The sequence below is a fragment of the Quercus suber genome, unplaced genomic scaffold (genome assembly GCF_002906115.3).
Source record: "Quercus suber isolate HL8 unplaced genomic scaffold, Cork oak 2.0 scaffold_145, whole genome shotgun sequence".
In the NCBI taxonomy this organism is placed as follows: domain Eukaryota; kingdom Viridiplantae; phylum Streptophyta; class Magnoliopsida; order Fagales; family Fagaceae; genus Quercus; species Quercus suber.
This window is the reverse complement of record NW_027069606.1, coordinates 981,068-1,006,629: the sequence shown is the minus strand read 5'-3', so window position 1 is coordinate 1,006,629 and position 25,562 is coordinate 981,068. Positions and strand designations below refer to the sequence as shown.

At 33.7% G+C, this 25,562-nt stretch overlaps 2 protein-coding genes across 3 annotated transcripts; one reads left to right on the top strand and one right to left on the bottom strand.

Annotated features, from left to right (window-relative positions):
• The first annotated feature begins 714 nt into the window (after positions 1-714).
• Positions 715-4,144, top strand: LOC111996786 (protein trichome birefringence-like 8). Its single transcript, XM_024028781.2, has 4 exons — positions 715-1,209; positions 2,776-3,165; positions 3,331-3,489; positions 3,752-4,144. The coding sequence occupies exons 1-4, from the start codon at positions 812-814 to the stop codon at positions 4,077-4,079; spliced, it is 1,275 nt and encodes a 424-aa protein (XP_023884549.1). The 5' UTR covers positions 715-811; the 3' UTR covers positions 4,080-4,144.
• Positions 3,828-16,888, bottom strand: LOC111996785 (uncharacterized). Of its 2 annotated transcripts, XR_002881278.2 has the most exons (19): positions 16,596-16,887; positions 15,023-15,515; positions 14,478-14,569; positions 13,576-13,740; positions 13,090-13,483; positions 12,044-12,162; positions 11,862-11,934; positions 11,561-11,781; positions 11,431-11,475; positions 11,138-11,234; positions 9,158-9,349; positions 8,557-8,660; positions 8,338-8,419; positions 6,749-6,898; positions 5,661-5,786; positions 5,037-5,207; positions 4,385-4,444; positions 4,112-4,286; positions 3,828-4,008 (listed from the first exon to the last, which is right to left on the bottom strand). XR_002881278.2 is itself a non-coding variant. In XM_024028779.2 (18 exons), the coding sequence occupies exons 1-18, from the start codon at positions 16,634-16,636 to the stop codon at positions 4,173-4,175; spliced, it is 2,739 nt and encodes a 912-aa protein (XP_023884547.1). In that variant the 5' UTR covers positions 16,637-16,888; the 3' UTR covers positions 3,828-4,172. The 2 variants fall into 2 exon arrangements, 1 of the variants encoding a protein (XP_023884547.1); XM_024028779.2 differs by having other exon boundaries at positions 3,828-4,286; positions 16,596-16,888.
• Between the last annotated feature and the right edge of the window lie 8,674 nt (positions 16,889-25,562).

The window sequence follows — 25,562 nt, the reverse complement described above, 5'->3', positions numbered from 1 at the left end:
TTGCCTATCAATCCACATTAAATGGACCTTTCATTTACTTGACAAGGTCGCATTGTATGACATGTATATTTTGAAACTTAATCCAACCTTTCCTTTCATCACTTCTAATTTATAGTGATTGCTTATCACTTTCACATAAATTCACAATTATTTCATATAGTCTGTCATATTAAAGTTGCATCAAAAAGTTAAGGTCTTAGATTTTTTTTTTTTTTTTTTTTTTTCCCAAATGACTCCAATTCCACCATCCCAGCAACACAACCCAATATGTACGATGTGATTGGTTTTAGAGCTACAATTGATTAGGTTTAGATTAACTTGACATTTTTTAAACCTAAAAAGTTGGGTTGAATTTTAAAAATAGCTCAAACCCAATTCATGCAAATCCCTATTTTATATATATTGGGCTAGATGGTCACGTAAGAGCAGTTGTATACACAGTGGTATGCTCCCATGGTGGAGCCGTGGAGGAATCTAATAATTGAATAGACAAATAAACATGCAGTGCACGTCGTCAGAGCAAAGTCTCACCATGAAATGATTAAACCCCAACAAGAACAGTTCAAAAAATTGAAGTCTTGTTCGACCAGGACTTTAGTTTATAAAAACTAATTTACATTTATAACACTAATTTCTTTGCTGAAATTATGTATTACATTAATTATAGGCTATAAAAGTAGGTACGCTGTAGCTAAAAAAAAATCGCAATCACTCCACACAAACCTCTCTATATTACTCAATTATTGACCCCACATTGTTAACAAACAACCTGATTTCTCTTTCTCTCTAATGACTTCTTCAACCCCTTCATATGGATCATGAACCTTCTCAGCAACCAAATACACAAAAACTCCATCTTCTTCCTTTCTTATTCCCCATCACAATCCAAAAAGAAGTTAAATATGCACTTTGTTTTCTCCTTCTCTTACTTTCTTCCTTTGTTATTTTCAACCTTGTAACCCCTGTTGACTCTCAGTTCATCTTTGGCATTGGTTTCTTCTCGCAAATCCTACCAAACAATCAAAAATCATCATTAGGAGGTTGTGATTATTCTAATGGCAGATGGGTTTGGGACGAAAGTTACTCCCTTGAGTCATACACCGAGAACTGCCAGTTTCTTGATCCTGGCTTTCGGTGCAGTCGAAATGGAAGAAAAGATGGCGATTATCGTAAATGGAGATGGCAACCAAAGGGCTGTGATCTTCCTAGGTATGGATTCAAAATGGAGTTTCATGCATGCATGATTGGTTGTACTTTCTTTATAATCCATTTGTGCAATAATTCTCTCATGTAATCTCGTTTTCATAGCATGTGAGCTGTATAGACTATAAAAAGAATAATAGTATAATACATATAACTATCTAGATTCTAGTTCATATTAAGTTCTTAGCTCAAACTCTACCAATTTACTAAGATTTCTGAAATTGATGAAACACACACACTTTTGTTAGCACAAGCACTAAAAATTTGGAACGAGCAAGAATCAAGGACCACAAATATTACAGTTTCAAAACTTTTTTTTTTCCTTTTAAAAATTTAAATCATTTTGGTAAAGGGAGTTGGTAGAGGGAGTTGCGGGACAACTGTGAAAAGTCAGTAGTGAAGATTTATGACGTGTGGGAAGTTGCTCTCATCAAGTGCAACCAATTAGCAATGTATATTGGCTAAGAAAAATCCATATTTTCTACTGTAATACGGAAGAAAATAAATTTTAAATTTTGTTTTGCATTTAATTTTTCATGCAACATCCTTAATTTGATGGTCACTTTATAAGTAAAAAAATTTTGTAAAGTGAGTGGGACAAAAGTTGGGAATCAAATATTTAGGAGAGAGCTTCACACGTATATATATTTTAGATTAGACTAGAGTAAAATTTTTATATTATATAAACTAAAAAAAATATTTTATGCTTATTTTTTCTCAAAAAAAGGGAGAAAGAAATCATATGCATTTAAGTTGCAAGACATAGGATCCCACCCAGCTAGGCTATGGTTTATTGTGAACTGCGGAGGGTGGCATTATTAAGTATTAAGAGTCTGCTAGTTAAAGGAGTTCAACATATAGGCTGTAGCTTTCAACCAACCGCTCATTTTCTTTCTATCATTCCAATTTCCAATCAGCCACAAAAAAAGAAAAAAAAAAGATTATTTTTTTTTTCCAAGATTTAACCGTGTGGAGGTACATTAGATTGAATTGAATGTGTTTAAATTTGAATAAATACTTAACCAATCAAATGATAAAATTCTGGTTTTTGTTCAAATGCAAAGACATCTATACATGAGTCATGCATTATTAGTGCGCTCTTCGATTAGCCTTCTTCCAAATGCAACACTAGGAAGGAAATAAAACTTTTAGATAAGGAATGAGAACCAAAATTAAAAATATTACGTAATTTAGCTTAACGGCTTTGTTTCTAAAAAAAAAAAAAAACTTAATGGTCTTTATTCACAGTGGAGAAAACCATTTAAATGCTACATCTTTGCTATTCTAAATTGTTATTTTTAGATTGAACTCTAAATATATATTCTCCAAAAAAAAAAAAAATCTAAATATAAAATATATAGGAACTAAAATTAGCTTAAAAGAATCCCTTGGACTAAAATGAAGGAAGGATCATTAATATTCCTTGATTTTAGTCGATGAAAGTAGAAAACAGTTAATTTTCTTCTTTCTTTCTTGTTTGGGCCTCATACAATCACGTAATTATAGTACTTTCCATGTTACCGAAGATCATTACGTAAAATTATAATTTTGCTTCTTTTTTGCTAATCTCAGATTTAATGCAAGTGATCTCCTGGAAAGAAGCCGAAATGGACGTATAGTGTTTGCCGGCGATTCTATTGGAAGAAACCAGTGGGAATCCCTGCTATGCATGCTTGCACAAGCAGTCTCCAACCAGTCTAGAATATATGAAGTATATGGAAGCCCCATAACCAAACACAAAGGCTTCCTCTCCATGCGGTTCCATGATTACAACCTCACAGTTGAATATTACAGAGCACCCTTTTTAGTTTTCCTCGGCCGGCCACCTGAGAACTCATCTGATCAAATCCAAAAAACCATTAGGGTTGATGAGTTGCACGGTTACTCCAAGAAGTGGATTGGAGCAAATGTTTTTGTTTTCAATGCTGGTCATTGGTGGAATGAAGACAAAACTGTTAAGATGTAAGGAGCTTCTATTGATGCTACGACTCTAGTTTGTCAGACTTCAATTACTAGTTATTCTACTTATGTACAACTTTTAAATTAGTTTTTGTTTCTATACTTTTAGTTGCAAAATGAGATAATTGACACTAAATGTTTTTACCACCACTATTGCTGTGTTTTCAGGGGCTTGCATTTCCAGGAAGGTGGCAAAGTAAATATGACAATGGATACAATGGAAGCATTCAGGAGGTCTTTACAGACATGGAAGTCTTGGGCATTACAAAATTTAGATTCAAATAGAAGTCATATATTCTTTCGCAGCTACTCCCCGGTGCATTACAGGCAAGTCTCAGTAAATATCTATTTCATTCGAATTAAAACATACAATAGAACCTTGATACTATATCATCATTACAGAACTTGAATTGAATTAGATTAGTGAACTGAAGGCCAGCACCTGATACTATAAGTTTTTTTCTCATCTACATGCTTGAATCCTATGCAGTCATTTTCTGCAATTCAAAAAGAAATGAGGGGAGGACAATAATAGCCGGAAGGCCTTAATTATAAGCTCTGACCCAAGCTTTTCATACATAAATTGCAGGAATGGCACCTGGGATACCGGGGGCCTGTGTGATACAGACACAGAACCAGAAACAAACCACACAAAGCTGGAGGCAGAGCCATTAAATAATGAATTCATTTCCAATGTAATCAAACAGATGGATTATGGAAACAGAAGTATCCAGTTCTTAAACATCACGTATCTAACAGAATTTAGGTTTGATGGTCACCCTTCAAAGTATCGCGAGCCAGGCACTCCAACTCCCTCTCCACAAGACTGCAGTCATTGGTGCTTACCTGGAGTGCCAGACACATGGAATGAGCTTCTCTATGCTTATCTATTGTCAAAAGGATTCAGAACCAAGTGAAATTAGCTTTTAAAAGAATAAAATCATGTCACCTCATAATTAAAAATAGTGTTTCAATTTTGACAGCTGTACAAAATTTCAATTGGCTTCTAGTCAGGCTAGTTCCTCCCCATTTTCATTCGGATTATCTTCACTGGTTTCCATCTCCTTAACTTTCTCAAGTTGCCTCAAGAGATCCAATCTTTCAGGTCCATATGAGGATGGTATCTGCCAAAAAAACGTGTCAGCTCACCAGGACACACAGGTTTTGGCATCTCACAAAGCTTTTAACAAAAAAGGCTGATCGAGAAAGCCAAGCCACACACCAGAGCTGGTGCATATCTCTGAATAGCAGCCAACATTGCTGCATGCCCAACTGCAGTAACCTAGAGGAAATAGTTATTCTCAACATTAAGTCAGAAATGAATCAATATTCAACAGCCAAGAGAAAATTTATCATAAAAACAATGTTTTCTCCAGTCATGTAAACCGTGATTATGCATAGAAGAGGTATTAAATAGCACAGGACTGATTTTGAAGCTTTCAATAAATGTACATATATGAAAACCCTCAGTAGATTTCCCTCTTTTTCTTCTGATAGATAGAAATTATAGATGTATTCCCTCCATTTAGGTTGTACACAAACAGAAAAAGATATATTTTCCCCATTTAACATTGATGAAAACTATTTCCTCACAACTGGGTAGTCTGAAATCCCCATCTCAAATGATGTGGCAACAATACTTTAATTTAAGGGACAGTAATCGTGCTACTCATCTAAATGAAAGGGGGAAAAAGGTGAGTTAGCCAAGACGAAGAGTTGATCAGGGTTATATAGCCTACTAACTTATGTCTCTTGAGTTAATATAATGGTTAAGAAAGATATGAGGAAGGAAAGCTGGATAGTGAAAAAGGAGATGCAATGTTGAATAAAAAAAGAATGCTGTCTTGAGGGAATTATTTCCATATTAAACTCACCGGAAGAAGCATCAAAATGCCAATTGGAACAACTGATGCTAAGTCAGTCATCGTTCTTTTGAAAACTTTCTTTTCTTTTTCTGTCAATTCATCTCCTACCAGGGCCCTTCTGAGCAATCCCATAGAAGCAGCAACATCAATAGCTAAAAGCTGGGTTCCTTGCAAGACATCCTGCTCAATTAAGTGTGATTATGATTACATAAGCTGAAATATTCTCATGTAACCAGTCAAGGCAAAGAAATGATTCTCTTAAATTCTGATTAATGTTACTAATTCCAAAGATCAAATGATTGGCCTTGGCTCAGGTAGTAACAGTGAATGGAGGGGTTGTGTAGGTCTAGGCTATTAAAGTATCAGAAACATCAAATTTATTAAAGTTAACATTCTTGTCAGGGACTCTTTGAAATTGCAATATTCCTAATGCAGATGGATTATTATTATTATTTTTTAATAAATAGATAGTTTGGGGAGAGGTGATTTGAACCCTAGATCTCTCTGTTGGAAACATCGGGAGGTGCCAACTAGTTAATCTACAAGGATCTTGGCTTAAAATAAGACTAATCATGTATACAAGTTACACCACAGATCATATTGTGACTGATGGAAAACCATAGATATCCATACCGTGCTAGTTTCTTTTAGCTTGACTAATGATTTTTCGATGATACTTTCTTTCTTCTGAACCTGGACCAATTGAGAACCTCTAACATCACGCTGATTATTATCATCATCATCTGTAACATTATACTCCTGAAAATAATAGCACATGATCACAAACTAAAGCCTGAAACAACACCACAGACAAGCAAAGGAAGAAAATTTTCATGACAATGTTCTGACACAAAGATGACTGCCTGGGCACCAACACAAAACTAGCAGGGTCATTTCCTTGGTGTCATAACCCGTAACAACCATATTTTTTTTCATAGGTAAGAAAACTTGTATTAAGAGAAGACTACTTCATTAGAAAAATGAAGTAGCTAGAAAAATATGTACAAACAACAGAGAAGAAAACAAAAAAATTATGTATCTAAAAAGAAGAAAACTGGATGCAGCCAAAAATAAGCATTAGTGCAAAGAAACAATTTCTCACAGGTTTGTAGATAATTATTCATGTTCATCACATGTAAGCAAAGCCAAGGACCCCATTAGCCAAAACTTTCTAACATATTCTGTTGGCATTGAAAATCAAAGCCAATAGCTGGCCAACCTTAAAATATTCTAACACATAGGCCCACTAACTTCATATTATTTGGAATTTTTGGGAGAAGGTCAAGAGTCAAACCTTTAGGATGGATAATAAGAGGAACAACCCATTATGCTATCAAATGTTACATCCTAACACTATTTATAGGTGTTATGTATACTATATACCACTTGAGATTTGCATAAGGCTAAAAACTGATTTAAAATATTAATTGCTTCTTAATGGCTTCAAGATTAATGTCAAGAGGATTTTCAAATAATTCCAATTCAAGTGAAAATGCCCAAACAATTTAAATATAAAATGAGAGTTTAGACATCAACTGAATTCTAGAACAAGGGCCAAATGCCACAAGAAATTTTAAAATCAACAAAGTTGGCTGGGACTTCAGGCACATTTAAACTAGGCCCTATCTAACACCCACCTGACCTTTGAACTCCACATCCTAATGGCAGTTTTGTCTATATTTTATATTGTGCACAACTAACTTAAAGAGTATTAGATATACCCCCTCATTTTCTGATTGATTAGCACTTCTTTGGACCCGTTTTTCAAGTTCTTTTAGCTCATTCCTCAGAAGTTCAAAACGGCGAATTTCATTTGATTCTGAGCCTGCAATATCTATATTTGAAGTAGTCTGCTCCAAACATTCATTTTCCTGCATAGAGAAACCAAATTTTAAAATTCTTTTCAATTGACAAAGCACACCTGCTTCACATAGCAAAATAGGCATTTCAGCTCCCTGAGCCAATGGTTACATTAGTAAAATATAAGAAACCCATAAATCACAGAACCAAATGCCGGGTTAATGGACTTAAAATCACTTGATCTCTCAGCTGAGAATATTGAGTGTAAAAAAACCCTAATAGCCATCTTACTGAAGCTGAAATAACTCTGTATTAAAAATTCAAATGCTGAAAAATGAAATCATTGGGAGAGATTTCAAAGTTCAGAAGCATTGAGACTTCCAGCATGTTTAGTTGCATAGATAGTAGGTCCAAAAGTTCCACAAATGATTCCCAATGGAGCTATCCAAACTACTGAGTGCCATTGACAACATGTTTTCAGTTAAGTATGTGGAAACATGTCATTAGTTGACAATGTCAGTCTTTCCAACAGGAAAAGATTAATATTGAGAATCTAAGGGACAGGTACAGTTTACAGTTGATAAATTTATCTAGGTGATCTTGTCAGTCACTTTGAAATTAATGGGAAGTATCAAAGTTTGCCCTGTAGAGCAAGGAATTCTTTATTATTATTGCTTTACCAAATTGTGATTTACAAACCAGCAAACGAAGTACTCCCATACTGCCTCCATCAAACTAGTAAAACTTTTTATCCACCTAATTTAGTTACTTTTTAATTTATTATATCATTGCTCAATGCACCAATTGAAAAAAAATTGCTCAACGCTCATAGAAACTCCTCTTGACCCAAAGTTGGGAATTGGCACTCTAATACCCAAGAGTGGACATCCTTGGAACAAATGGAGCTTTTGACTTCCTAGAGAATTGAGATCTGATTAACAAATGACCTATTTTCCCATGCAAGTCCACCTTGCAACTAGTTCATAACCTACAGTCCTACACCCCTAAGAATAAATACCACAAGATCCCATTGACAACCTAAACAAAGCCCTCGTTTGATTTAAACTATGAAATTAATCCACAAACACAAACTTCATTTTCGAAATTAGCAAAGATTTTTCAGTACACCATCAAAATATTCTCTCTAATCCTGCCATAGCTTGAGCCTAGTACCTTCATGTTCTGACCCAAATTATAAAACCTTGTAACATCAGAGAATCTACCAGCAAATTAAATCACACAAACCATAACTTCAAAGAAGCCATTATAAAAATGCATTCCAAGGCCAGCTAAAAGTTCTTGAATCATAATCTAAAAAGGGCTGTTTTTACATAAAGAGGAACAAGTTTTCTGCAAAACAAGGCAGACTTCAATTTGAAAGATCAACAAGGTAGGCTTGCATATACAAGAATCCTAAAAAATAACAAACGCATTTGGCTATAGCTCATGGCAATATAAGTTAATTAATGCGAACGTAAAATTTTATATTCATGTTAAAAGCAGAACATACAGATCCATCCATAATTGACTCTGGGCTAGGCTTTTTATCTGGAAGGCGCACAAAGAAGCTCCACATAGGTTTATTGAGAATTCTGGAGAGAATTTTTTTAAAATAAGATTAACCCAACAAAAGAAAGAAATAGCATGTCAGTGGGAAAATTTTAAAGATGAGCAGTAATTAATAAGCTTCCAAAAGGCAGAAGCTAATCGTACAGTAGTAGTTACGTACCTGTTGCTCCTATCTGGCACTACATTAGCATTCTTCCTGTTTTTCCCTTTCAAGTACTGTTGTTGCCCACTGATACTTGACTGGGAATGACTATCACCATCTCCCTGGATGATCATTACAGAAGTAACAGCAAGATAAATGAGAAAATATGCATATTTTAACAAGGATTATAGATGTCATATGCAAGATGCAGATGTGACCCTAACCGATGGAGAATGAAACTGAAGAGATCAAAAGGAAAGGATTTGTACTGCACTCCTTTTGTTTTTAGAACACAACTAATATGTAAGCTCGGCAAAGAAGTAAGCATCAGACTACGAACATGTAAAGAAAGACTCGGTTTGAATTAGTGGTTTTCAATGTCAACAGATCTCTTAGTAATAAATAATAATAAAATGCACAAAAAGTGCATAATGTAGCACATGATCAGATCATACTTGCTTAAAAATTTACTAGTCTTAAAAAGAGAAAAGGCAATGCCCATAACATTTCAAGTTCTTCAAGATAGTGAGAAATTTAAATGAGAGGTGCAGTCATTTCTAGTCAACATGTTATGAGGTCTAGCTAATCTTAAATAAAATATTAAAACATGAAGAAATACCTGCCGAAGGGAGGCTGCTTTTGCTCTAAAAGATGCCTCCAAAAATTCAGCCTCTTTTTTCAGCTTCCTCATTTTCTCAAGGTCAGAACAAGCAGCTTTTAGATGCTCTTTTCCAGAACAAGAACTTGATACATGCAACTCTTGAAGCAATTTTTCTAGTCTTACAAGAGCTTCTTCTACACTCTCCAATGCCTGAAACCAAATGCCAATTTCACCAGATCAAATAAGCCTCCAGAAGATTCCAGATAAAAGTACAAAGTATAGTCTTTTTGGACTGGGACAATAATGAAATTTAGAAATCCATTTGTTGGGCTCGTCAAGAGAAAGGTTGGATGCCAAGGCTCAAATTAAGCAAGTTTAATTTGTAATTTTACCAAAAGCAACATCTGAAGACATCATCATCCTAGAAATAAACGAAATTAATTACAAAAATAACATTCTTATTTGTGAACATATGGATGTTCTTACATATATAAGGCCATAAAGAATAAGGGGTGCTTTTATTATTATTATTATTATTATTATTATTATTATTATAATTTTTTTTTTTTTAATTGATAAGTTACACATGCACTCAATGGGTTTCGAACCTATAACTTAACCCTCCATCCGGAAGAAGTTCCATTTGAGCCAGAGCTCATTGGCAAGGATTGTGTTAAATTAAATATTCAACACCAAACTTTGATTCCATTGAATGGTAGATGAGTGCAACAACCCATGTAGAGAACTTTCTTGTCTTTATATTATATGATAATTTAAACACTGTAGAATTTTTGTTGCTTTAAAAGTACGAAGTATAGTCTTTCTGGTTTTTTCATGATTTCTTTGGATTTCATATAGCAAAATGCTGTAACGGGGTTATTACAAATTGCCTCAAATTTCTGTTTTGACTTGTCCTGAAATTTCATAAAGTGGAAGGAAAGATTGCTCATTGTTAAAAAAAAAAAAAGTAATTTGATATTTCTTATTCACCAAGGAAAGTATTCCTAGTCCACCAAGGAATGGATATTTAAGATTTACATATGTACAATGTTGCAAGGGGTTTGGTGGCTTTAGCCCAAGAAATCCTCCCATATAAAGGAGAGGAGAAGACTTTAGAAAAACATGGAAATTTCTTCAAGAGTAACTTAGTAGTTCTTTTAGGGTTTTAACACACCTGCATTTGTGAGCTCAGAATTTGTTATTGTTTGAGTGAGAGAGCACCATTGGGTGTATTAGGACTTTAGGCTTATGACTGTCTCATTTGTGAATTTGTTTGTTGGTGGGTATAATGAGAATTGGATTATTTTGTGTTTGAGAGAGTTTTTCTATGTGTTAGTGTTCGTGAAATTTGTGACAATGTGTTAAGTTATTTGTGAGGTTTGGTGAGAGTGATTGTAATCCAAATTGTTGATGTGGATTTTGGCCGGTGTTACTTGTGGATGTAGGCCTGGAGTAGACCAAACCATGTTAAACTTTTGTGTCTTACGTGTGTTTTTATTTCTTGTTTGTGTATGCACTTCTGCTAGTCTCAAATTCCAACAAGCATATTAAACTTGGTCCACTAATACCATGACTAAAAACAATATCAAGACCATGAAATATGCACTCAACTCAAATTCACATAAACATAGAAAAGATTACAGTTGAAAAATCTCAATCAAAAGCAACAACACTGGCAAAATGAAAATTAAGCAATGAAATCCCCAGTGAGCCATGGTGAATCATGTTTATAAGTTTATTGAATACTTATTCGTATCTACAAACATGAATTATTCTAGGAAACATTGTAATCAACTTGCAAGATCCCTATCCCATAGGTGTCTAATCAAGATTCATTTGACTTTGCTAGATTTCAGGTAGAAGTCATATTCACCACATTTCTTATTCAAAATAAATTTAGTCTTCTACTTCTAAAAGTGGGTATATCATCAATGCAACATTAACTTGAAGCCATTAAGCAAGATAACATTGACTTGATTTAAGTATAAAAAAGCAAACCTTGTCAAAAGAATCCAATGATTTCTCAGGCAGAAAATTAGTCTTAGATCCAATCCTCTCAACAGAATTCTTACTTTTACTTTCCACCAAATCATTCCTGCATCACATATTTTGAAGAAGCATAATCGCAATTACTTGTTGATTCGTAAGAAAGTTTCATGGTTTACATGCACAGACCATCCCATGTTTTACAGGTTCTTTTCTAATCATTCAAACAAAGAGTACACAAATACACTTTTGTGTGTGTGTGTGTGTGTGTGTATGACAGAGGTGATCAGCCTCCGTTTGCTTACTTCAATATCCGCAATTCGTCCTTGCACTCCATTAACTTGTTGTGCCTAAAAGATAGAAAAAAAATTATAATAATTCCATAAATCAGATGCATCACTTTATTGTTAAATTATTACTGAACCATTAAATTACCCTCTAGACAGAAATTTTGCTGCCTTCACATTAGAAGGCTTCTCCAGCCATTCACTGTATTTGATAAAGCTCTGCATCCAATGAGAGCAAACATCTATTACTTGAGGGATAGCTTCAGCATTGGGAGGGCCATCTCTTTTACTTTTATGGCTGTGCAACTGTTTTTGGGTGCCAAAGTTGCCTGGATAAAAAGGAAGCCAATCCAACTCTTCACAGACTACCTATGGAATGCAAAAGTGTTAAATTCCATAACTGAACCACAACACATATTAATAAGATCATAATAATCATACATACTAACCTCAACATACAATTGATAAGAACTTATTGATGAAAGTTGAGGATAGTATAAAACACTGCCCCCAATAAGGTAACTGCAAGAAAGAATGGCACAAATAAAAAGTCAACCAAACCATAGAAGCAATATTAAACTTAAGGGGTGATAGAAAAGAAGAAAAAAATGTCATAGATCAGAAGCTATACCTAACAAAGCCTTCAATAGGATCATCTATAACATCAAAACCATTAGCAGATAGAAAGGACTTCGTACTTCTGCCTAAAGCAATAAAGAATCCCAATATCGCCAAATCCTTCTCCAAAACCTGTTGCCAATTAATCTTTAATTTCAATAACAGCATCCACATGATTGAAACAATGGAGTTACATGTACACAAAAGTGTATAGGCCTCTAGCATACTTAACTAGTCATTATGTTTTAAAGAAAATCAAAAAGGGCATAGCCCTTGTCAATATATTTATTTTTGATAATTCGACAGTTGGGGGAGGGGAGATTTGATGAACCCTAGACGTCTATATTGGAAACACCAAAATGTGACAATTAAGCTACAAGGTTCTTGGCCCTTGTCAATGTTAATATATTCTTTTTGCTGCCCACCGATGATGAATGGACAGTTTTTTTTTTTTTTTTGAAAAACTTTCAAGTTTAATTTATATTACAAATTGGTTCACTTCAAACTCTCTCAGGTAAAACCATGTGATTTTAATCTTTGGCTAATTCCGTAGTATTTATAGAACATCTCTAAAATGGTTTTTTTTTTCTTTTTTTTTTTTTCTTTTCTTTTAAATATGACAGACCTACCAAACATAGCAACCAGCAACTCACACAAATAACTTTCAGATGTAGCAACAAAAAAAAAAAGTTGTATGAATAGCTGGCAAATGGTAACTCGGAACTCCCTCATTTCTCTGCTATTCTTCGTCTTTATTTTTATTCTTCTACAAGTCCTAAACCTATATATATATATATATATATATTCTACCAGACCAATAATGCTGATTGGCTATTACTTTGATTCACTATTAAATTGATGGTATTATAAATTCTTATAGGATGAGGAATGTTAGATTGGTACTTATACTTGAGTCTTACTTCAAAATGATTTTTAGGCAATAATGAGTTCGTTGCCTCAAATCTATCTTAAATCCAAACTCTTTCATTCAATAAGCCACCTTCGCAGGGCTGAAAGACAAAATGTTGTCTCTAAAGCTACAGAGACTTTAGCACTAACCTCAATTCTTTCAGATGTTGTCAGTCTTGACCATATTTTCTCCCTATCTATAGCTCGTTGCAGCTGCTTCTGTACAAGATTTACCCAGAAAAAGACCTCTTCTGAACCCCAATCGTTATTTACTCTACATGCCGCAGCTCGAGGACCAAAATGAACAAGAAATTCTCTGTGTAGACCAATATCTTTCACAGAATGATAAGCCTTGCGTATAGGAATAAAATCAACCAGCATGTCCATCAATCTACCAGTTATTTCTGGAGTCATGGAAAAGAATTGTGGACAAGAAACTTTTGCTGGACCAAGTTTTGTAATTGCAGCAATGCAAGTAAGTGCAAGCATGAGGACTGATACATCACTTGCATTCCCAGATCCTAATGATGTGCCTTTTCCACAACTGTAAGCAAATAAAAAATAACATAATCTCTACACTACCTTCAAAATCATTATGCAAAACCTCAACATGCAGTTTTGAAGATGACAACATACACAGCAGTGGCAGCAGTAAAGCGTGCATCCCCTTCAAAATAATCGACAAAGGACGTCACCACCACTGGAACTTGCTCAGAAAAAAACCATTCAGGAGCTTCAGGTTGCTTGGCTGATAATTTATCCCGGATTAAGCTCTCCAGGGGAGCAGATTGCCGTAATAAACTGCATTGACTCAAAAATCAAATACATCAAAAAGCCTAGATAACTGAAAGCAATATATAATATATATTTTTTTGAAACCAAAAGCAATATATAATGTAGCTAAAAGAAAAGGGAGAAGATGGCCATATGGGTAGTTTAGTAATATAAATAGGGAGGTTGATGGGAATTACATCTCAATGATATCAGAGATCATCAAAGAAAGTACCAAGAAAAGGCAAAGTATAAAAGACAGTAAAAAATTTAAAAGTTTACCATTAGAGATCCTGCCTCTGAAATGAAGGCAAAGCCGCAAAGTACAAGTTTCCCAGCATTAACTTCACAAATAAACTAAATCCAAGAATTTTTACATCTCAAACAACCGTTTCTTTTTACAGAGTAAAAAAGGCCAATTATTAAAAAAAGGAAAGTGAAAGAAGCTTGTCAGTAAATTTTAAAGACTATTTAATTTCAAAATTGGCTGTGCAAGACCAACAATCAAATCATGTCAGTGGAAAGTTGAAATGTAAAGTAAGCACAATTACAATCCAAGGTGGGGAAATTCCAGATCCTTAATTCATCACAAGAAACACTATCTTGATTAATAAAGTGGACATTCATATCCATCAAGGCTATATCAAAGGGGGATACAAAAAGGCTTTAAATTGACAACAAAAGGCCTCACTTTGACAAGCTTCTGAAAACAGATAGCTCTTGAACAACATAAGCACTGATAATATGAAATATGAGCAACTTACTACCTCCTTTGAACAATAAGATTTATATCCCTGTCTCTATGATCACCTCGGGATGAAATCTCACTTGCAGCTTGCAATAAGGAATACACAGAAGCCTGAGAAAATTCATGAGTCTTCAGATAGCCTAGATATTTATTATACGAGTTTAAATTAAGTAAGAACTGATTAGTCAATACCCTAGGACTAGGAATTCAGAGTCCAGCACTCTCTTTTAACTCATCACATACAAAAATCTAGAAGCTTAACCAGGTTGCTTTTCTTTTTTTGAAGAGTAACCAGTTTACTTATAAGATATATTGAGCAGGAATTTCAGGGGAAAAAGTAGTATAATCTATCAACTAACAACTCTACGAAAGGAAACAGGAAGATAAAACTGCATTTGGGAAAGATAACACTTTCAATAGATCTATATAACAGTTTATTAAAAAAAAATAAATAAATAAACCTATCATGCTAGTGCAAGAGTTTACATTCATACATGAAGCATTTACCACATGAAATTCTGGAGAATGTCACAATAACTTTTGAAGAAAGTTTCACGACTATACCTGATAAGACACTGATTTCACCCATGCATTTCTGTCTACACCAAGCCAGGCAGCTGCAAACCAAGATATTTTTGACAATGAGCCTTGTTCTTTGATTGCTAACTCAAAAATCCTGGCAGCCTCATGCAAAGTCTGGACGAGTCCATCGCTATTATCTTCGGCTTGTAGTGACTGATTTAGTTTGACCCTCATTTCCTCCACATCACTACTGGTACTTGCTGGGGGACTCCCATTGACTGTTACACCATCATCAGCGGATGCAAGAGGACGGTGTTGTGCCATCCTTCTTGATTTATGAAAGGTTAAATAGGTTTTCCTATATCCCACCAACCGGTGGCTAAGGCCAACATTATTGCTCTCTAACAAAGCAAGCCTTATACAGCATCTCTTTCTTAAATTACCCCAATTTATTAGGAGGTGATCCAAGCTAGCCACTTGCTTGCAAGAAAAACGGGTTCTAACTGGCTCGCGTGATAGCCAGGGATCTGAAGAGCTGCAAATACAGAATACATAAATGACACAATTTTCACCACAATAGGTGACTCTTAAGGCTTATGGTGGAACATAAAACTACAGGGCTACATCTACTACAAGTCTACAACCAAATTTTTCACTGTTTAACCCACAGTTAAACCATTACAATCTTTAAGGTGCCTTATTCTTCCTACAAAACAAGGAAATTCCCCTAGTTTTGCGCATAAACCAATATGTGAATCGCGCTTCTCAAATTTTTTCTATTTTAGTAATCAAAGTTTAACTTTGAATGTGGGAAGCACTTCAAATATGACATTATTTCATCACAATTCCTCATCCATTTTAATTGTTAGAATAATAGTTTAGTGATTAAATTCACTCAGCTTAAACTTTTGGAAAATGGTAATTTATCATGATATCAGAGTCAGTGGAACCCTATCTCCAATCTACCACTCATCTAAAAATCGGCCCAACATGAGCGAGATTGTTAGAATAAATAATGATTAAATGATTAAATTCACTAATTCCTAATAGTTTCTTAACCTTTTGGAAAAAATGGTAGTTTATCATTAACCACTCAAATACAAACACAATTCCACAACAGTTCCACAAAGCATCACAAATGTAGTGCAATTACACATACAACTTGAATTGAGGAATTACAGAATCAAGAACTCTAAAAAAAAAAAAATTACAAATTATCTGACTTGGTCTCTGTTTGGTTATGTACAAAACTGAGTCAAAGAAACTACTATAAAAAATTCACATTTTCCTCTGTTTAGTCAAAATAAACAAAACTCTGAAAAAAAAAAAAAAAATCAACCACCTAATGCACAATAACTCAAATTGGATTCCCCAGCTCTTTGAAGAAAACTAGAATCAAACGGACAATAATATGTTTAAATTTTTGTTTTATCCTTTTTTTTTCCTTTCACTTTCCTCCACTTTCTCAGCAAACAAACAATGAATTCTCAATTTAAAAAAAAAAAAAAGAATAAAGAGATAGTAACTAACTCTAAAGCGCATAACAGAAATTCGAACTGCCTCAAGTTAGTTAGTTCAACAAAATACACACATATATATAGAGAGAATTGAGTACCTTGAATAGATTAAGCTTTTATGTTGCAATTTAAATGCCATATATATATGAGAGAGAAAATTTTGGTCTCGATGAGGAAAAAAAATATTGAGTTTGAGAGGGTAAAGTGATAGATATGAAAAATGGAGAGCTGAAGAGGAAGAGAATGAGAAGGTGACGTGGCTTAAAGGGCATTTCCTTTTTTTGATTTGGTTTTGGTTTTCGTAGACGTGGAGAAGCAAACGATCACACAACGGATAAAAATTCTTTTTCAGTCGCTTTTGGTTTTGCGATCTACAATGGAATGGGTTTCTAGGAGTGTATGGACTTTCTGTGCTACCGTGGGTGAGTTGGGGTTGGGTTTTGAGCTGTGTTTAGCCAATGGGTTGGTCCTATGCTTCCCCAATGGGCTTGAAGCCCAATCAACGACCCCTTATGACCTCATCCCTGTCCATTTAGTTGGAGGAGAAAAGTAAGGTGATTCGTGTGGATAAGGGTGTGTTTGTTTGAAGGTGGATTAAGGTGGGTGAAAAATTAGAGAGAAAATGGAAAAGAAAATTTTTTGGAGTGTATTTGGTTGGGTAGAGATGAAGGAAAATAAATTGTGAGGTTCAAGTTTTTTCTTCCCAGGTCCATCAAAAAATTTTCTCTCCAAAATGGATAGAAAACTAAAAGAAGAAAATGAGGTTGCTTAATGGACAAAAATGCTCATGTCCAATTTCTTTCTTCTTTTTTTTTTTTTTTTTTTTTTTTCCGGGATGTTCCCTTTCTTTTTTCTTTTTTCCATTTTTTTTTTTTGGTGCTGGACACGTTGCCTCTTTCTTTTCTTTTTTTTTTTTTCCTTTTTTTTTTTCCTTTTCTTTCCTGGACGTTCCCTTTCTTCTTCTTTTTCATTTTTTGATTTCATGGGCTAGGTGGGCATGTTGCCTCTCTTTTTTCTTTTCTTTCCTGGATGTTTTTTATATATATACATACAGGGGCATAGCCAGGATTTTTAACTTGAGGGGCCAAGTTATAGTATTTATACAATAATCATAATTCATAAATATATTGAATATAAAGTTATCAACTCTAATATATCCATAAATTGTCTAATTCACTATAGACATACATAATAGCTAAAAAAAAAATGCATGAGAATAATCCTTCATAGAATAAAATTAATCTATTATCATCAAATTATGAATTCTAAATTTTGCTACAGGCATCTTAAATTTAGCCACCACCATCAAATCATTAAAGAAGAACATTTTTCATTTAAAAAAAAAAAAATTTGTTACTACAAGTGTCCTAAATTTTAAATTACTAATATCTTTAATATGACTCAAGAATTAACCTAAAAAGAACCTTAATTTTTTTTTCTCAATTATATAGATGTTACATTAAAGAAAAACAAATTCCACTATTATTTTAAGCAACATCCACTTTATCATTCATATTATTTATTTTTAAAATATTTTAATGAATTATCCCCCAACACAAACCCACATCCACACACACTTCCAAGTTCACTACTCTACTGTAGCAGTAATGAGATGGAAAAAAAAAAAAAAAGGATAGATTTGTTTTTACTAGCTGCGAGGGTTTTCAATTTTGTGTGACTGTGTTGTGATGAGTTTTGTTTTGCAGCAAATGGAGTTCACGACTATCGCCGGTCCCGATCTTTATCGAGCAAAGAGACTACATCAGCTACAAGCCCCTCTAATGCATTTATGCGTGCCAGGCATATAGATGGAAATAAGAGCAGCCAGTATTCAACAAAGGGGAAGCAACACCGACTCGGAGGAGAGAGCTATAGATGAGCCGGACGTATTGGTGGATACTGCCCGTGATACCGGATATTAGTGCGGCAGGAAAGAAATTGTATGCATGAGAAGCCGTCCATTCCCTAGTTTCTATATGAGCAGCCCAACCCATCTTGCTTTTCTAGCGCCATTGATGAATGAATTGTGTGTGATATAGCGCCAAATAAGCCACTCTATTCCCGACTCGAAATCTATAAAGGACTTTAAGGGAGAGAAAATGGGGCACGGGTATCAACGTCTAAGCCCACAGTAAAAATATGATGAGCCCAAACAAGAAATCCAAGAACACCTGTACTGATCATGGCATAAACCATGCCTAGATACTCGAAGACCGATTTTCCCGAAAAAGTCGAAACAATATGACTTATGATACTAGATCCAGGCAGAATGGTTGGAGATAGTTGTTATAAAATTGATAGAACCTAAAATGGATGAAACACTAGATAGATGAAGACGAAATTGCTGAATCAACTGCTCCTCCGAAATGGCTAGTAATACTAAACAATAAGGCTGGCAACACTATTGAGGAGAAAAAAGCAAAAGGTACGTAGCTTGAGAATGAGAATGAAGAGGAAAATGTAAAAGAGTAGGTCATTGTAGAGAGTAGGTCATTGTCCACTAGATTATTTACAAGTCTTCGGATAATTGGGGACCTCAACTATCCTTTTATTTGAAGAGAAGTTTTACCTGTTAGACAAAGTTTAAGTCTTCTAAACAAATGGGGGGCCGGTTATAATTTTTTGAGGGGCCTATCTCTTTTTGCTATATATGCTGTTGAGAAAATTTAAAATTTTGGGGGGCAACTTGGCCCCGTACTTGTATATATATATATGGGTTAGGTTCAAGTTACACCTGGTGTAACTCTAAGTAATGTTACACCTCTCAATATTTTTTAATTGGATGCGAATATTGACAAATCCACCGTTAGATTACATTATATTCGTATATTCTTTATACTTGCAAAATTTCAAGGTGATAAAAAATTAATAGCCATGTCATCAATCAACTCTTAAAATTCAAATTTTTGTAATTTAAAATAATGCATAAAAGATGAATTTATATATCAGATGGCAAATAGCATTCGATTGATATAAAAATTGGCATGCATGTTAAGAACATATAGAACATATAATTCAACGGTTGGATTTTCAAAATATTAATTCAATAACAAGTTATTGGGTGGTGTAACATTGCTTAGAGTTACACCGGGTGTAACTTGAACCCAACCCTATATATATATATATATATTTCTTGGATTGTGGGTGTGATAGTTGTTTTTTTTTTTTTTAACTAGACATGAATTTTTTTTTTGGGACATGATTTTTATTTTTTAATAAATTGGGTGATTGCTTTTTTTTTTTTTGGTCACTTTTTTGTTTTAATTGGCCATCATTTTTTAACAAGAGTGTATGAGTAAATTTATACAAACTCACTCCTTCCATTCCTCCACTTTTTCACTCCCAACCAAACAAAAAAGAGAGAAATTAAAATCTTTTCTATCCTCCCACTTTTCCACCTCTCCAACCAAATGAACCCTAAGAGGAAATAGGAGAGAAAACTTTTGGTGCCTCCTCCCAAAGTTTAAAGAGGTATTTTTATCATTTGATTTTTTTTTAATAGTCCTTTTGTAATTTAGTTGGTTTTAAGGGGTTTTTATTTATTTATTTATTTATACATCAATACTTAGGGTGAGGAGATTTTAACTGGAATATATGTTTGGAAACGGATGAGATGCCAACCAATTGAGCTGTGTCGAGGACGTACGTTTTTGCAACAAGGGCCAAAAATGCAAGATTAGCCCAAATCTCCCATTGGGTTCTTTAGAAGTGTTTATTTGTGGAGAATCAAGTCCAAAATTCCAAATGTATAATGAACAATGGCTAATGCTGCTTTAACAAGAGAGAAATGAAAACGCTATAACTGAAATACAAGAAAATGCAGAAAAAATACATAAGTCTGAAACTTTGACTCACAGTCAGCAAAAAGTGGAAATTGAGAGAGATTGTGAGGAAGAGAGAGAAGGTTCCCCTATACTCATATTTCCACCCATTGGCTTTAGAATTGTGAGAATATCTCCTGACTGAGTGGGTTTTTGCTTTAAAGTTTCAGCTTTATGGGAAAAACGTAGTTGATTAATTTTTAAGTTGAAGAGAGAGTTTTATATAGAGCTTGGGGTGTTGCTAATGACTGGTTTTATGAGTAGTGGAAGAGGCTTTTATCCCCCATTATACTAATTTGGTGTTTTGGTTTGGGTTGCTTTTATTTAGGGAAGAGTTTGGCATGCTTTTAGCATGATTTTGGAAATAAAGTGGTTGACTCCGTCAACTATTGTTTTCTTGTCATTGTAGGCTTTTGACAACTGCATTTGGTGGCTACAATAGGCTAGCTAATTAGTTTAGGGTCAGCTGTGTTTTTTGGGTGGAAAAAAAAATTATGTTAGCAAAATTAGGTTAGGGTAGAAACTTTGGGCCACAATTAGCTAGAGTATAAAAGCTCTTTTAGGGTGAAAATTTCGGGTACAAGACCTCCTCCATGAGCCTGAAATGCTACTAGTGTCTGCCCACTTGGTAGCACGCATGTGTTGGGCTCATGCAAAAGGTCCGAAGGGAACTGACCCATACCCTCCAAACCACACTTCCTCAATTTTCCCTAATATGCATGAGCTTGGGCCATGCTTGAAAGAATAAAATATAGTGTAATATATGAATTGAGCCCACAAGGAAGTCGGGCTTGGTTGAAAATGTGTTGTGAAAATAGGCATCAAAAAGCTGCAAAGCTCTTGGCTATTTTGGAAGTTCAGGGGCATTTTGGCATTTTTTAAGTTTTGAGTGTATGTTGATAATTTTGGAGATTTCATTATTTAGGGAGGGGTCATGTCATTCTAGAGATTTATAGAGTGGTTAGGTCATTATAGAGATTTTCAGGATTATTTTTTTCTTTGTACAAGTTTTGAGGGTAATTTGGTCATGTAAAAGATTTGATGAACAATTTGGAGGTTTTGAGGACATTTTGTTCATATTGTAGGTTTTGGAATATTTCTACCATTTTGAAGGTTTTGAGAGAATTTTAGTCATTTTAGGGGATTTTTTGGGGTCATATTTTGGAGGTTTCCTTGGAGTATTGGTTATTTTGGAGCTTTTGTTATCTTGACTCTTAAGATTAAAAATGTATTATGCTCCTTGGAAGGTGGAAAACATTTAGCTCCCAAACAAAGTGATTTTTCGTGTTTAACAAAAATTATTTCAATTTAATAAATCAAGAATCTTTATATGTGTTAGTTTACTCATTTTTCAAAAAAAGAAGCAAACACATGTATAAAGTACATCTTAGCATATATGAATATGTATACTAGGCCTCTCTAGTCACAATTAGACTTTTGAGAACTGAGAATTAGATCTTGTTTTCTCTAGATAACGCCCCCAACCCCAAAGGCCCCAAATACTCAAAAAATGAGAAACAATTATGAAGAACGTTTTGCACACAAAAAACGGAGTCAAGATCAGTGAAGTTGAAGGGTACTTTTTTGAAAGCTTGGTTAAATTCATTGTAAACTTTCATAACATAACAGAAGTCAACGGATTTAGATGGAACGCAGCCTCTCGAGACCACTAGGAATCCACTTGAAATGTTCATGCAAAAAATCATTTTAGGTGAGGATTGAATGATAGTTGATTTTGAAGAAAATGACATTTCATCTAATCATATTCTATCCCATGAAAAAACTCATGAAGTGGTTGTAGACTTGTAGCTCTTACTGTCCCTACAAAGAAATGTTAAAGATGAATTATTCTCTCCTCGTAAGCTTACGTACATTCCTTTTAATTTGATTGGCCACAATTAATCTTGCCTATTTGAGTTTAAGAGCATTTGCATCGATGCTTGAATAATAGGAAAAGTACCACATTTTAGCTAATCAACCTTAAAATTCACCCACATCAAGTTATGCAAAATTGTGTAAAAATATATGATTGTTACAATACAATTGTGTAAATTTACACTTACATTATTCATTTTACATTTAATTTTTTATTCTTTCTTTATGTATCCACAGGATGAAGGAATAAAGTAAATAATAATTGTTATGTGTGAAAAAATATAAACAATTAAAAAAATCAAGAAAAATTGATATTTTAATAAAATATAATGTAAAATAGATAATTTGATAGAAAATATTTTAAAAAGTAGCTATGTAAAATAGAAAAAATAGATTCTTATATTTAAATAAGACAGAAATTTTTACACGAGCTGATGCAAAAAAAAAAGAAAAAGAAAATTGCTATGCTGCCCCTCTTACCTAAAAGTCCACACATTAGTTTAGCCTAATGGTACACATAGACATAGTCCACCCTGCAGGTGGTGAGACTTGTCTAGTTGAGCATTAGAAAACTTGGCTGTGTATTTGAACGGCCTCTGATATTGATGGATATATATATATATATATATATTGCAAGCTCGTCAATGCTTATGCTGCTAATTATTTCACCATTGAGGCATTGAGTCCTGCCACACTGCTGCAACTCAAAGAGATTTGACAATGAATAAAAATATATCCTTCATGTCACTTAGTATTTTATTTTATATTCTATCGATATCGGTCTGTAACAAATCTATTTTCTTTTTCTTTATAAAAAAACCCAAAGTTTAATGAATAAAATCTTTTATCTCACTCTTAGTGTTCTATATACTATATAGTTTATATCATGCATGAGTCTGTATAATAGACTGGACAAATTTATAACCATGAATTTTCTAAAATTTTCCGACTTATAAAAAAGTTTGTACCTCAACTGTACTCGAAAAAGAGGCAAAAAGCATCCATGTATATTACTTTGTTATTTTAATAAGGGAAATAGTTAATTTTAGCAACAAGTTTTCAAAAATCATTTCTCTAGTTAGCAAATCTTACCTTCGGGATGATTAACGTAGGATTGAGGGAGTCACATATTACTTGACGGATTCCCTTAACATGTTAATGTATGTCATTTTCTCATATTTGGAGAATCTTGCTTTTTCAATTTGCAGGGTTGTCTTGTTTACATGAGTTTATAGTAACAGCATATATACCTCAATATATAAATCATTAAATTGTGAATTTGTGTGTCTTTAAACTTTGTTTTGAGTTGTCAATTGTTGACAACTATGAATTTTCTAAAATTTTCCGTCTTCTAACAAAATTTGTACCTCAATGGTACTTGAAAAAGAGGCAAAAAGCATCCATTTAAATTACTTTGAGGTTTGAGGGGTTCTTGGTTAATTTTTTTGAGCCTTGTCTCAGGACCAAAAAGAACACAACTAGTGATGGAGCTAGAAAAATATCTTTGAGAGGAATGTGATTGATTTTAATCTTATATAATTTTTAGGGAGCCAATGTGTAAAAATTAATATATATATATATATATATATAATATTTATTCTTCATAGAAATTACGAGGAAGAAGGGTTTCTTCAAAACCAAGGAGGCCATGGCCCCCTTCCTCCGCTAGTGTGTGAGTATATATATATATATATATATTATCATCACTCGACATATATTTTGATAAGATTATGACTTAGTTTGTTTGAGAGTATTATCTATAGATTTGCTAGTTTCAAAAAAAAAAATATATATATATATATATCTAAAGATTTGCTTATATATAAACATTGAAAAAAAAATTGAGGGGTCAAGCGTTATTTTTCTTATAAAATACTTATAATTATAATTATAATTATAAATACCCATGTAGCTCCGCACTAGGCACAACATGTCAACATTCACATTATTAGCAATTTTGCCACTGCCCACTGGATTCCATATTGTGGTTAAAGAAGGCCATTAGCAACTGCATTGATGTCATTTCACTCTCTTGTGGATATGGTGTGCCTTGTGTTACATGATCAAGGGCGGCTCTATATTGATGTCAAGGTGCGGTCACGGACCAACTTGACCTAAAAAAAAAATTATTATATATAAAATTAAAATTTTTTTTAATGATTTTACTTTTAAAAAAATTTGTTACCCCCTAAATTTTTTTCGGCCCAACATAAATAAACTTTTGACAAAGTTTGTTAAAAAACTTGATTATAAATTAAGCCTACAACTCCACTTAATATTTTATTTTATTAAATATGAATTTTGACAAATCTACCGTTGGATTACATTTTCTTTTTATACCCTCTATTCTTTCAAAATACCAATAAAATCAAAGATCAATAACTATATTATCAATCAAATGTTTAAATTTTGAGTTTTTGTGGCCTAAAATTATACATAAAAAATAAGTTTATGGGTCGAATAGTAAATAAAATCCGATTAACATGAAATTTGACATGTTTTATAAAAACATAAAGAACATGCAATTCAACTATTAGATTTTCAAAATATATAGTCATATGTTAATTTATTTAGTGAAAATTGTAACCCTAAGTTACAACTAAGTTTGTAGTCAAACTTTGGTCCCTTGAACAATATATTAAGCTTTTACAAACAAAATGGAAAAGCTTAAGGAAATTTTTATTGAACTAAAATTTTGAAAGAGATGTAGCTTGTAGCATTGATAATAAAACTATCATGTAACAATTTCAAAATAAGAAAATTCGTAGAATGAAATTGTAAAATTTTGTGTATTTGCATTTTTTTTTATCAATATATGAAATTCTCTTTTTATTAGATTATATATAATTTAATTTTCATAATGACTACTGTGGCGGCCAAAAACTTTGTTATCAGTTTGTACTTGGGCCCAATTTAGTTATATGTATGTCACAATCCTACAGACTAGGCCCTGAACTTCGCCTGGCTTGTCTTCTCCCAACCCTTAATACAATGTAGTTTCCCCGGTTTCCCTACATTTCCCACTAGTTCCCTGTGTTTCCCTTACTCTCACTCTCTCTTCCCCTAATTTTTCCAACCCCTTAACATGTTCACCTTCTTCTCCTTTTATAGTCTCTCTTTAGTGGGGGAGTTATCATTACTTCCTCATTTGACACACTTTCCCACATTTATTTGAATCTCCAAGAATCTTCACAACTTCATAGGATTTCTTTGGAACTTGTTCCAGATGCCAATTAATGCTCGGTAGCGAACTTCCCAAAGTTATTTGACAATGTTCAATTCCAACCTCAAATGGTTGTTTTCCCTCGGTCTTTCCTTTGGCTGACTTGTCGGTGTTGGGCCCAACTTGGCCCGAGCGTAACTCTATAT